This window comes from Aythya fuligula, chromosome 6 (genome assembly GCF_009819795.1).
Source record: "Aythya fuligula isolate bAytFul2 chromosome 6, bAytFul2.pri, whole genome shotgun sequence".
Lineage (NCBI taxonomy): Eukaryota > Metazoa > Chordata > Aves > Anseriformes > Anatidae > Aythya > Aythya fuligula.
In genome coordinates, this window is record NC_045564.1 from 38,175,678 (window position 1) to 38,196,799 (window position 21,122).

General features: G+C 44.9%; 1 protein-coding gene across 4 annotated transcripts in view; it reads left to right on the forward strand.

Annotated features, from left to right (window-relative positions):
• The window catches only part of GALNT13 (polypeptide N-acetylgalactosaminyltransferase 13), a 127,715-nt gene that overhangs the window by 60,760 nt on the left and 45,833 nt on the right, over positions 1-21,122 (forward strand). For all 4 annotated transcript variants that reach the window (XM_032189990.1, XM_032189988.1, XM_032189991.1 and 1 more), the window contains exons 5-8: positions 7,762-7,928; positions 8,932-9,139; positions 10,049-10,219; positions 19,162-19,279. In XM_032189990.1, coding sequence (XP_032045881.1) covers positions 7,762-7,928; positions 8,932-9,139; positions 10,049-10,219; positions 19,162-19,279 — 664 coding nt within the window. The remainder of the gene's footprint in view (positions 1-7,761; positions 7,929-8,931; positions 9,140-10,048; positions 10,220-19,161; positions 19,280-21,122) is intronic.

Here is a 21,122-nt window from a genome sequence, read left to right on the forward strand (position 1 = left end):
CAGATCCTGCTCTAGAGGCTGCTACAGAGCCCGAAGATCAGGCTGCCATCCTCTGCGCCAGGCAGATTGTGACAGACAAGGCGGTCTGTGGAAATGTTCCAAGTAAGAGGTTTTGGGACCCAAAGTTAATACTTGCTAAAGTATTTTGGGAAATACATTAAGAAGTAGGGGAGGGTTAGCCTGGTGAATTTCAAAGAGGATTCAGCAATGATAAAATAAAAAATGGCGATGGAAATGGAACAAAATTAACGATGAAAAGCCATCGCAGAAAGCCTCATCTGATCGATTGTCACTTCCATTACAGACTTGTCCTGAATTGAGCTGCAAGCCACATGTAATTGCTATCATTTTCAAATTTGGGGGGGTATTGATACTTCCATTTAAGGGTAATGTAAAAATCCCTTCAGCTGACGGTTAAAGTACTTAGGACTGGCAGATCTTAAATTTTTTTCTTAATTGGAAAAAGTAGAGAAAGAAAGAAGGGGCCTGTAGTAAAGTCCCCTGAAAAAGCATCCTCTATGCAATGTTGTTTGCTTATAATATAGTAATAATTATGATACTAATAATACTGTGTTGTGTTATTATGATCTTCCTCAAACATAAAAAGAACTTTGAGCATTTAGTAAATGACTTCAGAAGTAACTTTTAAAATATTGAAGCAGAATTTGGGGTTGAAACCCCCCAAGGAATATTTGCTGTTCAGGCTATACCCGAAGCCTGATGAACAGAGGTAGCTGAAGGGGTGCTTGGAGGGTCTTCGCTCCTGCAAAGTGCAAACCTGTTTATACTCTGTAATGACATACCGGAGACAATTTTCATGAGATTTTCACATCTTTCATCTGCTGGATGTAAGACTTGATTAGCTTTGGAGTATTTTGATACAATAACATTCAGTAAGGCAATGTGGATGCGGTTCTGGCACAATTCTTTCCTCTAAGTGAAATAAATTCCTTTTCAGTTATTTCCTATTTACCTTTTATTTGCATAAATTTCAGTTTAAAATAGGAGCTGGTGCAATTTAAGTGAATTTATTAAAGCAGAGTTTAAAGCGGTGTGTATTGAGACGTGGCAGCAGGATCTCATCCATGGCAATGCGATGTTTTCCTGGCTGAGTGCTGGTTCTCTGCACGGCCATCAGAAATGGACCCTTCTGCAGCTCCTGCCGAGTTAGCATTTACGTGGGGCATGGCAGGGGGGAGAAATGACAAATTGAGCTGAAAATAATTCTCCGATTCTGGCAGGGAATTCAAGTGCTCAGCCTTTTCTTCTGTTCGTAATATTGTACCATGTATTTCATTAGAGCGGTCTGAATTTCCGTACCTAACAGATCTCACACACGCTGTATACGAGGAAGCTGTATTTAGGCCATGGGATTCTCTAGTCCAAAAGTTACTGCTTACCCAGGAATAAATTATTGCTTGCTGCGAGTGGTTGACTTATACTCCAAAGCGTGATTTTTAGAAACCAAAACCAAAACCCCAAGCAGTGGGGTGATCTGAACATGGCGCAGTTACCGGCGTTGAAGGGAAGGTTTGTGGCTTGGGAGCATTCCCCAAATGCAGCTCTCCACAGGCGCATGCGGAGGGCTGTGTCATGCCAGTGCTGCATTTAGCGTGGTGTGAGGTGCATGGTGATTTTTGCCAAAGGGAGATGGGGCTTTTGGTTGTCCTTCTCCAGGAGGGAAACCAGAAGTGGCCCTCTCTTATTACTGACCGTGGAGTAAGCTGTTGGCTTGTGGGAATATTTTGGAACTGAAGTGTGCCATTCCTTACGTTTTTAAAGCCTGTTTCAAGATGAAATTACTTCGAATTCAGTTATCTATGAATATTTCTGTGGATACCAGCGCTACCACCCTGGAATAATGCAGTAGCTGTGTGTGCTTGAAAGCCTGATACAGCAGAGCACAAACAACTTTTGTTATGTGGTATTAGCATGGAATAAAGCATCATAAAGTGCGGAATAAAGCATCATAAAGTGCCTGGTGTATAATCAATACCCATTAATGTGGTTTGGCATCTTGTGAGGCGATGATGGCAGCTTGTTCTGGTTCCAGAGGGAGGTAAAGGAACAAGGCTGGCCACCAGCTTTGCCGAGCAATGGTGCATGCCCCTCAGCAGTGGTGAGTAACGCCAGAGCATCGAGACCTTGCACGCTGGCATGATTTCATAGGGTCACAGAATGGTTTGGGTTGGAAAGAGCTCACAGCCCATGTAAATCCAACCCCTGCCATACGCAGAGACACCTTCCAGCAGCCCAGGCTGCCCAAATCCCATCCAGCCTGGCCTTGAACCCCAGGGAAGGGGCAGCCACAACTCTGGGCACCTGTGAAATCCCGAGAGCAGAATCAGCTGGGTACACTGGTGATCCGCCCGGCTCAGGTCATCCAACATCCACTGCCCCAAAGGCAGCACCGAGCAGTGCTGCTCCCCCTGCACCGCCTGCCTCCCAACAGTGCCTGGCAGCAGCACGACCAAAGAGCAGTGCTTAAGTCACCTATAAATAAATATCTGAGTTTCCCTGAGCTCACTTGGGAAGTGGTAAGTATTTTCCCCAGAATTGGCATGTGACACATACTTCTTTCCAAATAAGAACACATTTAAATACATGGCGTTGTTCTAGTATGTGTTAAAAATTAATGATGTTTCTTTCTGTTTTCTTCTTTGTCCTTTATTTAAATATTAATTCAATATTGATTCATCCTAGGAGGAAAACCACTTTGGGAATGTGATAACCTATTTAAAGGTGAATTCTTTCATTTTGTGTAAAGTAATTGTTGATCGTTCTTGGCAAAATGACATACCTGGACGTGACACTAAGACAATAATAATAAAACTGCAGAGAATTAAGTTTACTGGAAGGTAACCCTTCCATACAGAGATGAGTTTATTGATTTAATTTGCCGTATAACTTCTGATGCTTTGGCAGTTAAAGAAACTCCAGTGTTGTCATTTTTAGCAGGCAGTGCTGCAGATGATCTTGCTGCATAATGGGAAATTCATCGCTCTGGTTATGCCAGTCTTTGTTACGGGTCTTAAGGTGCACTTCTTTTAAATTATGAGTGAGTTTTTCTCATGTCCTGATACTGCTCTCAGTTTTAGAGCTCTGACCTTGTGTTGTATGTGGCAGTGTAGGTACGAGGCGTGATGGCTGCCCTGGATGAACTGATGGCTTGTGGTTGCATGAGCTGCAGGGAGGCATCCGCGCTCAGGAAATGGGCTGCGATAAGGTGGTGGCTGTGGAGAGCTGCAAGAGGAAGAGGTGTGTGTGGCAGGGCTGTCCGAGGGGTGTCAGGAGACCTCTGCCTCGTCCACCCACCTTGCTGAACCCCTGCGAGCACCTGGCAGGTCGGTCACAGCTGGGGTTTAATGGGCACTGTTCAAGTCCTCTTCATATCTGCATAGGTGTGTCCGTTCGTGGTGATACAAATAAACGCGTGCTGGATACCTGGATGAAAATGCCACCACAGCTGCGCATGTAGTATTGATGAGAACATGGATCTGAATTAAAAATGGACGGAGGATGCGCTGTGTGGCAAGCCAAGGGTTTACTAATTCAGTGCCGGGAAGTGGTGCATTCATCCTTCTTCTCTTCCTATTACCTCAGCCTGCGGCATGCACTGCTGCTGGATGCTCGGTCTGCCTGCGCCTGCAATCTGGGATCCCCGTGCTGTATCGGGCCGATAACCCCTCTATATCACTGATTCCTGGGCTGCCTCCTTTTTCTCTTTCCTAACCTGTCCCTGAGCTGTGTGAGGCAGCTGCCCTGCCCTGCCGCTGATGGGGACGGAGCCACGAGGGCACATCGTGCTGCTGTGCTCCCGGAGAGGCTGCGTGTGTTGGTGCTGGTGGCACCGTGGTGGCCGCGGTCCTGCAGCAGGGTGGTCGGCAGGGCTGGGCTGGCTCGGCGTGGCACAGCAAGTCAGCTGCAGCAAGAGGAATTGTGCCAGTGTTCAATGTGACAAGCCTTTCCTTTGCGTTTTCATGTTTTGCATTTTCACTGATGCAAAGCACCAGAAGGTAATGACTAAATAATCACGAAAATCCCCCGAGCCGTATAAACCAGATATATTTAACATAGTTCTTTGTTCCCCAATGCGTCGTATCAAAAATACTACATAACAAATAGTATATAATTGTTATAGTCTCATTTTTTTCCTCCAAGTATTTTGCTTTTCTGTATGACTTTCTGTCTTGAGTTGCTTCCTGAGAGCTTCAGTACAATTCTGGAAGAGAGAAAATCACAGCGCAGCCCTTCATGTGCACGTAATTTGCCAACGGGAAAGATGGTAAATAGAGTCTCACTCTGTTTCCATGTTATTGATCTTGAAAAATGTGTTTTTCTCGCATTTAAACAGCTGTATTTACTTCATGTGTATTCATAAAGTAACATCTGATGACTGCATGAGAAAAACCAATGTTTCTGGGAACGTGTTTCCAGTGTTGGTGCATGTTGAACAATCAGCACGCATTGTAAATAACGGAGGGGAGGCAAAGCAGGAGTCCTTGTGCTTGATAGCTGTGTGAGGAGCAGATGACTTATTTATCACTTCGTCAGTGCGCGGTGTATTTTTGAAGTAGAAAAAATGCAGCGTGAGTCACTGTAATTATTTCGGTAACGGGAAGTGGAAGGTTTTTATCCTCCCTGAGCTTACAAACACCTCCGTGTGAGCAGGGTGCTCAGCAGGTGTCTGCTCGCTGGAACACCAGCAGGGGTGGGACAGGGACTGGTGGTGATGAAACTGTCCTGGGGAAGGGCATGGGACGGCAGCAGCAGCAGTACTGCCCTGCAATACTCAGGTCTTTAAGGTGAGCGTAACGTATTGCTACGCCATGGTGCTTCATGTTTTTCTTGGAGCCAAAGTGGCTGGCATCATCAGATGGCCTAAATAACTTAGGCTGTCAAAAGCTGTGATGTTCAAAGACTTGGAGGAAACCAAAAAATATGTACAAAACCCTTTCTGATAGCTAGAGCACAAACATGGACAACCCCCAAATTTACCTTTGCTTTCAGTGTTACTGCCTGGGCGATGCCTTGCCCCTGGCCTCTGCCTTACACAGCAGAGGTGCCGTGTAAGCTCCCAAAAAGCTCCCAGAAAGCTTTCCAGAAGCTCCCAGAAAGCAGGAGGAAGTTAAACTCGCTGCAGAGCCTCGGTTTTCATGGCTCCTGGGTTTGCTGCGTGTTGTGGGTGGAGGTCAGCGCGGGGCCCGCTGCGCCGCCCAGGCTGGGCTCAGGGCTGCTCTGGGCAGGTTAAGTGCTGCAATAACATCTAATGAAATATGGATTTTATGCTATAATGCAGACAAAGTACTGGCATTTACATTTTCTACTGAAAGCAAATGACCCAAATTAAACAAAGTGTATGGGTTTAATTTAGTCTCTGATGAGCAGACCAGATATCAACAAATCCCAGTTCATCACTTGATGTAGCTGAGAAACTATACATAGCATCCCGCCAGAATGAACTCGTTTGGAAATGGAATAATCCTCCTCCAGGGAGGATAATCCCACCGTGTAATTGTCTGAGAGACTAAGGAGGGGCGTGCAGAGAGCCCTCGGTAGTGACAGGAGAGGGATTCCTGCCTTCATGGTGCATTACCTCATGTGGTCACTGTGGAAGCTCTGAAGGACATGCAGTAAGGATGCTGCTCCCAGGCTTTCATGGCAAGATTTGTTATCATTTAGATGGCTCTGCTGCAAAACATAGGACATGCAACCTCTTGAGAAATGTCCTGAACTTACCTAGCCCTTAGCTTCTCTGGGTACCCTCACGTACCTTGGAGAATAACCAGAATGATGGCTAAAATTCTGGAGATCTTGGCAAACACGACCTGATGACAAACATTCTGTTCCTTAATATTCCGCTTGTACTACCAATTTAGCGTTAAGCTGCAAACAAGGAGATATCTCTTCCTTCTCTTCTCTTCATTTCATTGCTGGTGAATATCTCTGAACATTTTTAAACATGATCTTATGTAACATATCTCTTCCAATTTCCAAAATTATATCTGTTTTAAATGTAATTAAAATGATTGTTGTGAAATATGGGCCAATCAGGCTTATGCCAGCTTTGTATATGCCCTTTCAGTGTGCTTTTGAAATAAATAAATTCGAAATGTCTGGGTTTGGACACATTGTTCTGCTAAGCTTGCACTCTTAGACACCTCAGTGGACGTGGAGGTTAATGAGTTACAAACTTTTTTAATATGAACTTTGAATCTAAATCATAGCTGATGTCTAGACATATAATTAATCGGGTGGCTGAAGTTGCAAAGGCGGGATGCTTACAAACAAACTCCAGTGGTGCTCATCAAAAGGATGTCAAGACTGTTACGTACATGTGCACACATATATATGTGCTTATGTATATGTGGATAGCTACTGTTAGCCCCATTTTAATGTCAATGAGGCAGAAAAAAAGCTTAAAGAGAGTTTTGTTATGGTAGATGATGTTTATGAAAGAAACTTTATGGACAAGCTGAGTTTTGTTTAGGGACTTTAGCCATTTGTTTCATGGCTCTTCATACAGAAGTTTGATGTGCTAAGGAGGCTTCGCCTAAGGAAGTATTGCATTTGCTGGACTGGTTGATTTTTCAAATAACATAGATAAAAGTGATAACATTGTGCTTGTGTCACAGAGAATGCAGAGTATATACATGCTAGTAAATAATTCATTAATTTAGATTTTTTTGGTGAAGCTTTGAATATGTGGTATTATGAAGAATATGCACTAACATCCATATGTAGTTTATTCTTACATTATGTACGGGTTAATTCACTAGTGTGTGTATACCTCTGCTGAAGAAAGCAAATACATGCTTACCTATCTGTGCTGGAAGTGCCTTCCTGCATTAGGAGCATGGTAATAATATAATGGTTAGAGCTAGAAGATCCTAAAATAATGCAATATCAAAAAAAAAAAAAAAAAAAAATTGAAACTGTTTTAAGTCACCATGGTTAACAGTCCATACTGAGTGTGTTTAAATAGATTTGACCTGTGCTGACAGATGGATGTAGGTACGCTTGTATTTTTGAAACGTGTCAGATCTGGAGAGAATAAACAGATTTCTGGATTGACTTTAGTAGTAAGCAAATAACTCTAATGTGCATTTGTAAAATCAGCTGTGTTTGGTATCTGTTGTTCACTTTGCCTTGATTTCTGCAGTTTCAGAAAATAGGTGAGATATTCGCCGCTTGTTCTTGCACTGAATGGGCATACAGAGTGTTCTGGAAAATAGTAATTTTTTTCTTCTTTTCAAGAAGCCACTGAAAATGGGAAGGTCTTGGAGGTGTGTGCATCTGAAATCACAGGATTTGGGATTTGTCACAATAAAAGACTTACTTAGCCTAACTGTTAACTGCTTGATATGCTGTATGTTAATTGCACCTCGTCTTGTGCACAGCCAATTTTTGCATTTGAGGTGCCAGCAGTGCTCAGGCTGTGGCTCCGGATGCTGTTTTCAGGGTGCAGAAACACGTGGGAGGGAGGAGCCCTGTGTCTCCGTGGGCAGTGAGTGCAGTGGTGCCCCACCTCTGGGGGCTTCTCCATGCATTCTTAGCAAGAAAACAGAATTTACAAGTCCCTTTGCCTCTTGGTCTTCTCCCTTGGGAGCATGAAGAGATCAATAGCTGGCTTGCAATATATCCTGTTCAACAGGCTTAGAGCTCCTTTTCCTTGAGTCTTTCCTGTTGATAGAGCTCCTTAGGATTTTCTTAAAGATTAACTTCACCCTTTCTATCTATTTTTTCTGTATGTGTTGGCAGGTGCAAGACAAAAGTCTACCCTGACGAGCTCCCGAACACAAGCGTAGTCATCGTGTTCCACAACGAAGCCTGGAGCACTTTGCTTCGGACGGTGTACAGCGTTATAAACCGCTCGCCTCATCACCTGCTTGCTGAAATCATCCTGGTCGATGATGCCAGCGAGAGAGGTGGGTGTTTGCGGGGAGGAGTTGCACTTCACGTGTCCTTGTAGCGCCGTTTGGGGATGCTGCACCATTGCATCGATAGGCAAGAGCTAAAATACAATTTCAGATAGTAACAGAGACGAAGGTTGGTTATCAGGCTGGAAGGCTGTGTGTGGTGCTCCTAGCCAGAATTTCATTAGTCCTGTTTTGCACTATGGTTTCTCATTTCACGTTGCTGCGAACAGCAGAATCCTTCTCCATCTCTCTCTTTTTGTCTCTCCCTCGCTGTCTCTCAGGAGCCCTGTGCTGTGCTTCAGGTTTTACTGAATGTCCAGGCTGAGCCAATTTCCTTCTACTGCTCTATTGATAAGCTGGTATTTGTGGCTCATTTCTTTTGGTGTTGTCCCTTTTAATTTAAAGTAACCTTATTTTTAAATCGGTGTTTAGAAATAAAGCTGTGAAATGTGATATTATCTGGAAAAGGGAATCATGTTCTGTAAATGGAATGGATGGAACCGTAAACATCTTCACCTTGTGCAAGACCAAGTAATTTTTCTAAAAGCAACAAATTTAGGAGTTCTAGAGGGTTCAAATGGTGAAATTCATCAAATATAGCCATATTTGTATTTAGCTGTAGCAAAAGCGTAATCATTTTACACTCGGTATTTATTGGTGACTTATTTCTAGGAAACTGATTGTGACTTACTTAAAAATCTTTTTTTCTGTGATGTTTCCATGAGGTGCTGGGATAATTATGTGCGTCTGCACAGACTGTTTTCCATGGCTGCGTTGAACCAAGTTGCAGTATGAACCTCTGTAGCTCTGCTCTTGGTCTTCAGATAATCTATAAATGTGTCCAAATGCATTTCCTGGGTTATGGCAGCGCTCATGCATGGCAGCCCTTGGATGGCTGAGCACAACACAGACACTCTGCAGGTAGATTTGGAGTCCTCAGGAGTTGCTGAACCCAGCTAAAATAATGTGTTTTTTGGTGTTTTCTTTTTTTTTTTCCAATTATCTTTGGCAGAATTTTTGAAGACCTCACTAGAGAATTACGTGAAAAAGCTGGAAGTCTCCATAAAAATCATTCGGATGGAGCAGAGGTCAGGACTGATCCGCGCGCGGCTGCGGGGGGCAGCAGCCTCCACGGGGCAGGTGATAACCTTCCTGGACGCGCACTGCGAGTGCACCCTGGGCTGGCTCGAGCCGCTGCTGGCCAGGATAAAGGAGGACAGGTGAGGTGGCTCTCGGGTGGCCGGGTGCAGGGAACCTGCCTCCAGCCTCAGCTGGGGCTCCAGGCTCTTCCTTGATCGCTGTGTAAAAAAATAAAAAATAAATAATAAAAACAAAGTAAAAATGAGAAAGATGCAGTGAGCTGAAAAAGATTTTAAAAGATTTAAGAGAAAGATATAGTATTCTGTAACATTTATGTCTAAATCTCATTCGAAATATATGATAAGCTTTTGATTCTTAGAGCAGATTTCTGTTGCAGTGGTCCTAGCCCATCTTTCTCCCCTCTTTTCACCCTGCGCTTCTTCTTGTCCCTGTGACCTCCCATAGTGTCTGAAATTTGCTTGCCTTTTCTTTTTCCTGCACGTGCATGCCTGCAGACACAGGAGATGGGCTTTGTTCTCATTTACCAAAGGTGTGTTGCGTGTGCTCCATGAGGCATGGGCACATGGGTATGGTAAAACCAGCCCTGCTCGAGTCCTGCAGCCCCAAGCAGAAATATTCTTGTGTTTATCTCACCAGTGCCAGCATTAGAAAAGAGGAGAGGTACGTGGGGGGAACTATTGCACGTAAGTAAGAAGTAAGGAGGAGAGTTTGCCAGCACTGAATGGTTCGTGCTGCAGGGGTGAGGTGTGTGGCAGTCACTCCTGCCATGCGGAGAGGATTTGGCTGACGAGCAGGAGGCCCCAGGCAGGGTTAGGAGTGGGCAGCTTTCAGCTTTTGGGTGCACAGCAGGAATCAACATCCCCAAAAAGCTGCTGACCACAGAAAACATGAAGTTTGCACAACCTCATTTGTGGAAGAGAAGCTGGAACCGTGGTAAATTGGCTTTTGTGCACAGGAGCCTCAATGTAAAACCATGGGATATTCAGAAAAAAAGAGTTTGGTTTTAAAGCCATTCTTTTTTCTTACAGGAAAACTGTTGTGTGCCCAATCATTGACGTGATCAGCGATGACACATTTGAATACATGGCTGGGTCGGACATGACTTACGGGGGGTTTAACTGGAAACTCAACTTCCGCTGGTATCCAGTTCCCCAGAGAGAGATGGACAGGAGGAAAGGGGACAGGACCTTGCCTGTAAGGTAAGGAGAGTGAACCAAGAATACTACACATTCGACTCTTTAGCTTGTCCATGCAGATAATAACATCTAATACTTAAGATTTTGCTGCAGTATCAGATACTGTACATGTCAGATAGCTGCGGCACACTGTTCAGGGCAGAAAAAAACAACATCTGACCTAGCCTTAATGCTGAAACGTGGTTATCAGAGCTGAGAAAACTCATTACATTTTCTTTTGAACATTTAATAATTCAAACTAATACCAGCTACGTAAGTATTGAAGTTCCCTGTATGTTTGTTTTCTGCCAATAGCCTCGTTGAACTTATGTTTACAGTTATTACTGTTTCCATAATTTAAAATAAATATTACAACATATTTCTGAAAAGCAAATTTTTGAATGTTTAACCCCACCATTCGGTTATGATAATTTGCACTTCTTAAAAGATATGCTTCTGTTGCGTAGAAAATAAAACTGATGACAGTGCGCACCCAGTCAAAACTGATCTAAGTATATGTCCAGAACTCCTCTGATCCTTCCTAACCTCCTTCATTTAATTGCTCAAACCAAGGTCTGTAGCAAAACCTTGAGGAAAATTTTAAATGAAGTTGAAACCAAACAAATTGAATAAATTACTTGCCATGGGTTATTTGCTCAGCTCTAATAGCTTCTTCGGTCTTCATGAAAGCTAAAATAAAAAAATAAAATTAAAAAAATAATAATAAAAAAAAAGCTCTCACAAGTGGATGTAATGGTTTCAAACCTGTCTAAGAGACATGATGAAGTGGAAAGAATTTCAGTCCTGCATACCCCCAGTTGTGGGCAACAGGCAGATAAAGAGAGAGCCAACTCAGGGGACAGCAGCTCACAGCAAAGCTTTGCAAAAAAAGAATCCAGGTAAGGCAGTGGGTGGGCAAAGAAAAGCTTTTCAAAGCTACTTACGCTGCAGATGGCCAAAATCTGTCATTTTATGTTCTTCAAAGTCTGGAGTCAGGGAAGCACTGCATTTTTTAGATTTCTTTCTCAGGAAGCCATCTGAGGAACCACCTTGTTTTCCTCTTTACCCAGCTAAAGAGGAAACCGTGCCTCACTGCTGAGTCTGGTACTCAGAGGAGGCAGTAGATGCTCGTGCACAGGCAGAAGGGAGGAAGCCGCAGGAGGCTTCGGGGCCGTGTCTGCTCCCAGCGTGGGCTGCTCTGGGCAGCTTCCCGGACATCTCAGCCCTTGACTTCAGCAAGGCTTTTGACACCGTCTCCCACAGCATTCTCCTCAAGAAACTGGCTGCTCTTGGCTTGGAGTGGCGCACGCTTCGTTGGGTTAGAAACTGGCTGGATAGCCGGGCCCAAAGAGTCGTGGTGAATGGAGCCAAGTCCAGTTGGAGGCCAGTCACTAGTGGCGTCCCCCAGGGCTCGGTGCTGGGGCCAGTCCTCTTTAATATCTTCATCGATGATCTGGACGAGGGCATCGAGTGCACCCTCAGTAAGTTCGCAGATGACACCAAGTTAGGTGCGTGTGTCGATCTGCTTGAGGGTAGGAAAGCTCTGCAGGAGGATCTGGATAGGCTGCACCGATGGGCTGAGGTCAACTGCATGAAGTTTAACAAGGCCAAGTGCCGGGTCCTGCACCTGGGGCGCAATAACCCCAAGCAGAGCTACAGGCTGGGAGAGGAATGGTTGGAAAGCTGCCAGGCAGAGAAGGACCTGGGAGTGATGGTGGACAGTCGGCTGAATATGAGCCAGCAGTGTGCTCAGGTGGCCAAGAAGGCCAACGGCATCCTGGCTTGTATCAGGAACAGCGTGACCAGCAGGGCTAGGGAGGTGATCGTCCCCCTGTACTCAGCTCTGGTGAGGCCGCACCTCGAGTACTGTGTTCAGTTTTGGGCCCCTCGCTACAAGAAGGACATGGAGATGCTTGAGCGGGTGCAGAGAAGGGCGACGAAGCTGGTGAGGGGCCTGGAGAACAAGTCCTACGAGGAGCGGCTGAGGGAGCTGGGCTTGTTCAGCCTGGAGAAGAGGAGGCTCAGGGGCGACCTTATCGCTCTTTTTAGGTACCTCAAGGAAGGCTGTAGCGAGGTGGGGGTTGGCCTGTTCTCCCACGTGCCTGGTGACAGGACGAGGGGGAATGGGTTTAAGTTGAGCCAGGGGAGTTTTAGGCTAGATGTTAGGAAGAACTTCTTCACTGAAAGGGTTGTGAGGCATTGGAACAGGCTGCCCAGGGAAGTGGTGGAGTCACCATCCTTGGAAGTCTTCAAAAGACGTTTAGATGTAGAGCTTAGGGATATGGTTTAGTGGAGGGCTGTTAGCGTTAGGTTGGAGGTTGGACTCGATGACCTTGAGGTCTCTTCCAACCTAGAAAATTCTGTGATTCTGTGATTCTGTGATTCCCCAGCTCCCACATCACACATCCCTTCCTTCTGGGCACCGATGGGTCAGACCAGGACCCGGGTCAGCTCTGTGCCGAGGGAAGGTCTCAGCAGGGCATCTGCCATTGGGTTGTGGTCTGGGTTTCTCACCCTCTCAGGGCCAGTTGTGCCTGGTTTCCCAGATATGTGCATGTCAGTGCCTTGTTTGGGTGTAAAACCCTTGGGAAACTCACGGTGGGCAGGGAGCAGAGCTGTGCTGGAGTCCATGGGGTGGCTGTAAATGCAAGCGGTGCCCCAGGGAGCAGAAGCGGACCCTGTTGTTAGCAGAAGGGTGATGGAACTGATTTTTGAGTCAAAAGAACTGTTTTTCTCGTGATCTAAAATTTTATCAGCCAGCTGTGAAGTCAGCTATTTCAGTCAGCTGTGCCAGAAGCTATTTCATTACAGCTGAGGTGTGCGTTAAAATTCGTGGAGTTCATTATCCTAACGAGCTGCGCAGCCTCACGCCTCGCTGGCTGCTGCTCCCCTTGCGTCCTTCGCCTTGCGCTAGTTCTCCTGTCTCTCCCGTGTCGGATCCACTCACAGACACAGGGAGTTTTCAAAGAAATGCAAATCCAAGTCCATATTTCCTTATTTTGAAATAAAGGACTACTTAAAGTTAATCCAGAACCATGCATGTAATTGGCTTTTAAAGTTATTAAAACAAGCAAACAGAAAAAGCAGCTTTTCAGTTTTTTTCCCTGCCAGCTTGTAGCTGGTGATTGCTTGTGTGTTTTGGGACTCCTCCTGGTAAAGATGGGTGTTAGTGAGCAGAGTGGGGGTGAAGGAGCCAGAGGTTAATGACAAGTGCAACATGCTCCATAATTATCCCTTTGACAAGTGTTTCAGAGTGAAGCAATAGCTCCAGGGGTGTGTAATTGTGCTGGCTGAGGCACAAATTGTTAGCTTTTCGACACAGATGCCCTTTCTGGCCACCTAGGGGAGAAATTTTGGTCTCTTCTGTATTGGCATAAGATGCTCCCTACAGCCCACGTCATCTCCCATTTTACCTGGTGGGAGGGGAACCCGATAAGCAGCTGAAGCTGCCCTGCTCCGGCGTCTTATGGATGCAGGAAATGAGAAGTGAAGGCAAACGCATCCCTCTCACTTGACCAGGGAGACTGGGGATCCAAACAGATCATCCAAGCATCTCTGTTATGGTACAAAACCCTTGCCATCCCCAAATCCTTCTGAGTTCATCCTTCCTAGTCAAAACTGGGATGTGAGATTTCATCTGGAAACACTGGCAGCTGGTGGAAACTGGGCAGAGGTGAAACGCGCTTCATCTAGGAAATAACAGTCAGTAGGTCATCAGCTGCTTGCAGTGCTAGCTGCTATCTGCAAATGCTTATCAAAAGCGGTCCAAGAGATTGTAGCCGTAAATCAGTCTCAAGGTGTCAAACACAATAGCAAATTCAGCATCCCAGGAGAAAAGGTGTAATATTTCAGCTAAGTTCAGAACGTTTTTGGCAACCGCTGCTACCTGACTATTCAAGAATTGAGAGGCTGAAAAGAAAGAAAAGTATAACCCACACCACAAATTTTGAAACAAATTGATGGCTTCATTTTTTTGTTTGTTTTATGTTGCTTTCACCATTCTGTAACATTATTTTAGTCTTACATATACTGAATATGTATGCATGCATATTTTTAATCTGTAATCAATGGAATGAGCATAGAGTACATAAAAATTGTTGGCTTACATGTTAGTTTGTGCATATGCATAATATAATCATTGCACTCAAATTACACTTTTTGTTACACTAAAAAAGCCATGTAGTTGGAAAAATTACTAAAATTTTTACCTTTCATAATACCATTAATAAATTCCTACCATTCCTTTTTAGATTTAATATCACACTGCATGTGTTTTCAAACTATGAGGGCAGTGAGGCCGTGGCCCAGGCTGCCCCGAGGTGGGATTTGGGCAGCCTGGGCTGGGGGAAGTCCCTGCCCATGGCAGGGGTGGCTCCGGGTGCGCTTTGAGGTCCCTTCTGACCCCAACCCCTCTCTGGCTCTTTGAATTATTTTATATAGGATTCACTGTTTGGGTGTAACGTTTATTATTGTACATACATTTTTATGACAAAGACCAGAATAGCTTGCTGCTGAGAGATCACTCGTTGGTATGGACAGCGCTCAGCCATCCACTAATCCCAATGCTAAGTTAAACGTAGACCATGAGGTGTTCCCAGAAGGTACCAGGTTCTTTCTAGCTAGTGGGTGTGAAACACAGCTTGCTTGTTTGTTTTATGGAATTAAAGAAATGGTTAAAGTCGTAAGTTAGGTGTTTGAGTCAACTGCAACATCCACCCTTGCTGGAATCTCTGGAATTGATGGGAAAAGGTTAATTAATTCGGTGTCTCTGATGTTCAAGCCCTACAGCTAATTGTCATGCAGTACAGCTGTAGGAGAACTTTCTTACTGGAATCTATTAGAAAGTTGGGGTGTTTGTCATATTTTTAGCAAACAAAACCGTGAGATGCATAGGTGCCTCCCATACTAATTAGCAGTGCTTTGCCGTGGACAAAACGGGTTCTGGTGTAGGTACACGCACGTACGCCATTGCAGCTGCTGGGCTTTACACGTGAGCCCGTAGCACTTTCCCCCCCCCTTATTTTCTTCTTTTGATTCTTAAGCACTCACTTAACATCCTTTTCCTTGCTTTCGTGTTCTTCTTCCTTTAGCTAGCGTTCTGTCAGGTCAGCTAACACCGTGACAGCGTAACCTTTCCCAGAGCAGTCGAAGCGGGTAACCTTTCCCCAAAGAATCACAGTTTTGTGAAGGTATCAAAAGCGTTTCCAGGTTGCAGATGCTCCCGTTTACAAGTGGTAGGTGAGGGGCGGCAACACCGATGGTGCGGTGCCCGCTCAGTGCCCCCAGTGGGAGGGAGGAGGGGGTAGGAGTCAGTGGTCATTAGGTAATGGCATTTCCATCCTTGTTTATTTTTTTTTAAAATGTAATTATATTTTTTTACATGTATAATGATCAGAAGCAAAAGAAAGAATATCAGGGAGCTTTCAGTCAGTGCAATATCTTTGCTAGGACCAAGACCATAAAGTGAGAATAGGAGGTGGAAATATGTAGAAGAAATACCTGAAGAAAAAATTGGTCATAGAGATAGAGCTGTTGAAGACAAATACTTCATTCTGAGGCGCATTGCAGAAATCAAGTGCAATCTTTGGCTTTGAGAGCAAACATTACCTGAGCCAGAGAGCTTGGGAGGCTTCCAGGTGGTGCTGCGAGGTGCATTTCATACTCTGATGGTACAGCACCCCTCAGGGCTCACGTCTGTGGGCCGGTATACACCCAGGCCCTTTGGTTTGAATAGTGAATTCTGTTCCCTGCTGTTTTAAAGCACCTCAAGGGTTTGATCTTGTTTCCATGCAAAGTAAATGCAGTTGCTTCCAGCAATTGCGAGTAACCTCTGGCTTTGCACACTTTGTAAATGATTAGGCCTTTTCAAAATATGTTATTTAAGTGCAAATCTGGCTTCTGTTCCCAGAGGGCTGTCTGGGAGCAGGACCTGGGTGGCTGCCCTGAGCACGGGGGGAGCTGGCAGCCAGAGCTCTGCCCCCAGCAGCTCCTTGATGCCCCTGGCCCCGAGCCTGGCTCCAGCATAACACCCTGCTTGTTGCCTGGGGAGCAGTTCTTGGGGTTAGCCCTAGATAGGGCATTTTGGCCCTAGACAGCCATGCAGTAAAGGTGCTTCCTGCAGGTGCTCAGGTGGGTGTGGGTAGATTGGAGAATTACTAAAACAGAGTCCTGGGCAATGCAGTCAGGTCTCAGGTGTGGCCCATCTCCCATCCAGTGGTAACTGGTCGTGGAGAGTGCCAGCGAAATGCAATGGTTTTGTTAAAGATTTCGTTATTACCTTCCTCTTTTTCCACTGAAAAATCCTTGGCCAATATTTGTACATGTTTTGTTGATAAGTGAACTCATTGCTCCTTCCATAATTTTGCCAGGGGCACTAGAAAACTGTCTGTGCTGTGGTCAATTTACAAACATCTCATCTTACATCCGCAGTATCAGAACCACAGCAAGTTTCTGTGGGTATTTCCATACTTGCCCTTCATTTAGTTAGGACTAATGCTGAACTGATCAGCAGGAAGCAAGGGCCTTGCCCACCATCGCTTGAGGAGCGTTCCTGCACCCGATGGCTTCATTGAGCAGAGGTTGAGCCCTGACCATGGCACAGACGTGCACTTAGAGGCATGACTTTGGACCACGCTGAGCTGATGTGCAGGGTGCAGGACTTAGGGGAGGTGATGACAGGTGGCTGTGGGCCCAGCTCCCCTGGCCACAGCATGGTCTCGAGTCCCCTTGAGGCTGCTCAAGCTGGTGTTGGGGGGGCATCTTTGGGATGCTGCAAAACCAGAGCTGTTAAAACCCCTTCTGCTGCACTGCTCTCTTTCTGTGAAGTTAGAGATGTAGGTACAGGAACGGGAATCCTGCTTGCTGCCAACAGTTACAGAAATGAAAAGCAGACCGTATCTCCAAAATGAAATGAGAAGTGGGTTTGAATGATGATTAGCATTAATCATAACATATTACTGTAGTTGCTAGTATGACTCCAAGTAGGCAAAATATAGCTAATAAGCAAAAAGCTGAGAAAAAATGTAGAAACCCTGCCTCTTGCTAAAATTACTGTTTCAGCTGTTTTTACAGTGAGAGCTCTGCAGATCTGTTTATGCAACATTAAATTTACATAGCAGAGAATAGTCCTGCCTGCTACATTTCAGTTATTTAAGAATCTGTGGCATAGATTGGTACAGAGTTACTTACATTTTTACAGCCTGAAATTCAGCACTTTCAATTTCAGTTAGCAAGTAGTTAGGGGAACGCATTTTTATTTTTCATAAACTTTTGCCTATGGCATTTCAGAAGAATCCTGATCTTGATGTACAACTCAATTGCATCATTCAAAAATCATTTACGTTGAATCTTTGCAAGAATGGAAAATTTGACGGTATTCGAGCAAACTGCCTTCCTCCAGGGAAGGAACTAAAGGGAGGAAGGGGAAGGACAGGGGGCACAGGCTGTGGGTTTCAGTCCCAGAGCAGCAGGAATGGCTTTACTTGTGCCACACCAGTGGCATTTGCCATCTCACTGGGTGAGGTGAGGGCAGTGAAGCAGCTTTGAAGCCTACAAAGGTTCAGCTGTGTCCCAATGCCAGCTGGCTAATTAACCAAGCTGTGGGTGCTGAGAGCCCAGGGAGAAAAATAGAAACAAAGTGTGGGTAACTGCAGTGTTGTTAAACTGTGCTTTCTTTTATTATTATTATTATTTTTTTTTATTTTTTTTTAATGGCAGTAGTGATAGGCAGCTGGAAGATAATTGCTCAGCAGACAAATTGCCCTGGCTGAGGTCTGGGGGTGAGCGGGAGCTGCTCACGGCCCGGCAGTGCCCCATGGCCCTGCAGCACGCGGCCTGCGGGGTGCCAGCTCGCCCCGCTCTGCCCCTGCCTCTGCTGCTGACTGCAGGCTGCTTTCCAATTTTACTGCATTTTCCGGAAGTGCACATGAACAATTCTTGTTGGTGTTGACTCGTTTGTTGGGAAAATTCTGGGATGGCGTTTGCATAAGGCTGTCCCCAAACACATACACGCCGGTGGATGCTGTGCTGTAGGGCAGAAGTGCTGCTCACGCTGCCCCTGCACAGGGCCAGGGGACAGAGGTCTGTGCTGACCACCGAATAGCAACTATTCCTAGCAGAATGCACAAGCAATTCCCTAAAAAAGACCATGGAGTAAATGAGTGTGTTTCTGTGACCGAGTCCTTCATTAACAGCTGCAGGCCGCAGCTACCTGCACGTGTACGTGTGTGCATACCCGTAGGCACCGGGGCAGCCTTAGGGCTCCCTCAGCAGTGGGCAGCTGTGGTGGCAGGGTTGTGGCTCCCAGCCCATGCCAGGAGCAGCCCTGTGGCCTCCCCCGGGGTGCTGGGGGTCTGCTGGCACAGGCTGGGGGCCGGGGGCAGGCTGGGGTCCAGGCTGGGGCAGGGGCACGGGGCTGTGCTCCTGCCGGCTCCAAGGAGCAGTCTTCGTCCAGTGCGGGCACTGAGCACTAAAAAAAGCCCCCAGACACGTAGAGCAGATATTTACAGGGAAGTAGGACATCTTTACACGAAGGGAAGTTGCACTCTGACTGGATTTGCCTGTTGTAAGGATTTATAATCCTGTTAAGAGAGATTATGCCTGGTAATTTTATGCACATTTAGTCTCCCTCTAAGGCAAAGCTGAGGCATTAAACTCTCTGCGCTAAGCATTTCCGATTGGATTTACGCTGCTGTTCTGGGTGCAGCAGGCCCAATTCCATCCACTTTACCATTGCAAGGCTGCGCGGGGGCAGCCCGGCCGCTCGCGCTCGGGCAGCGCTCTCGCTGGCGCCGGGGGGGCTCTTATGTCTGTGCATAGCATATATTTACAGTCAAAATGTCTGGGGAGATGTGTGCTGTAGTATCACGTGATAAATTCCACAGTGTCTTTCAAAAGGTATTTTTTCTTTTCTTTTTTTCCTCTTTTTTTTTTTTTTTTTTTTTTCTTTTCTGTTTGTTTTCAACTAGGACCCCTACTATGGCTGGTGGCCTATTTTCTATTGACAGAAACTACTTTGAAGAGATAGGAACTTACGATGCAGGAATGGATATCTGGGGTGGCGAGAATCTTGAAATGTCTTTTAGGGTAATTGCCGTTTTCCTTCATTTTCTGTCGACGAACACGGTTTTGCTGTAACAGTTGCTACGCTGCAGATAGGGCGATTGTGTTTTAGCTGTCATGCAAGTCATGGGTTAATTTTAATTCTGAAGATGTTTGGGGATGCCTCATTATAGCATTCAGTCCTTTTTACTGCATGAAACATTTTATTACTGTTTGGAAACTTTTAGTCTACACTTCTGAGATGATAAATATTTTAGTAAGATCCTTTTGTATGAAAGAAGCAAGGCGTTCTGTGAGATAGTGCAAATGCTAACTGACATAAAGAAAGTATAAATGTGTATAGTTAAAAAAAAAAAAAAAAAGAAAAATCAAATATATGTTTTAACAGAAGTTTTTGAAAGTGTATGCTGTCATGAACTTGCAAGTTCTGGCTGGGATTTTTATTCTGTATGGGATCCAAGCACACAGAAATTTCACATCCTGCAGAGAAGTGGCTGTATTTCTACCAGGGGTAGGTGTGCTGTCCATGAGAAGATGAAAATCTCATTGAATGAAATGCATTTAGTAATTGTCCTCAAGGCATAAATGAAAATTGGAAAGCTGAATCTTCAGTAAATCATTTTTAGAAAGGATGTTGAAAATGACTCTTAATATCTCTGATGTATCACAATTTTTGCATTTTAAGTAAGTATGCAAAATAAAACCTGTTATACCTATCCACAGCCCATAGGGCAGCATGGATATATTCTTCTTTCCTTTTTATTTTTGTTCCTCTTCTGTCTTCAGCCAGGGGTTGGTGGAATATTTTCTATTGACAGAGAGAACTTTGAAGAGTTTTGTCAAACAGATATTTCTGGAGGAGGTCAACTGAGAATTTGAAAGCATTTTCAGGCCATTTTCTATTAACTATACATGGTTCACTTTCCAGTAAAATAGAAAGGTAGAGAGACTTCTTCTGAGTGTTAATGTCTCAAATCCACATTTGTTGGTATGTAGGCTACTAAAAATGCTCCTTGGATGTATGTGGGCCTCTGTATAGGAACATATTTTTAACTTAAGTCTGTAGGATAGTAGACTTGTTTCTTGTGTCATTAGAAGTGATCCATGAAGCAGAGAGTGAATAGCACTGCTTTAAAGCATTAAATATGTGCCTCTGTAGTACTGCATGTTAGTACTGTCCACTTTTCACTTAGTGTCAGTGAATGGTTTCTGTGAGGTGAAGTTCACCTCATTTGCTGAAATTTTAAAAATCAGAAATGCTGATGCATGTAAAAGCCTGACTGGGTGAATCCTGAAGCAATTTGTTTTTGTTACTGCCTCCAGAAAACATTTTACAGAACCAGTTTTGGGCCTTTCCTTTGGAAGGGTCACATTCAACTGTTTTTGTTTGTTTGTTTGTTTGTTTGTTTGTTTGTTTGTTTTGAAGAAGAAGAAGACTGGGTTTTCATTGTAAAAAGGGTAATCCCTGAAACACTGACTCCAATACAAAGGACAGACAAGATGATTTTTGGTCAGAGTGCGTGATGGATAATATGGAAACTGATTCTTTGTGTGCTCCTTTTGGCAGTGGCTGGTTTTGTTAACAAAGATACAAACACCGATCATTTTTCAGCCAGGCCCTGCAAATGCAACAAAATAAAATAATTTACAATTCCATGGTCTTTTCCCACTCCCTGGCATAACAGATCCTTCTTGGCAGAAAGCATTTGATCTGCTGAGAGCAGCGTGTGAGCATGTATTCGGCTTGCAGCCTGTGCTGGAGACATGCCCTAAATAGGACGTTCCTAATGCATCCCCTCGCTGAATAATGCTAACCTACTCTGAAAACCTTTCCTGAGAGGTCTGGCGGTTCCACTGGGTTCTTCTG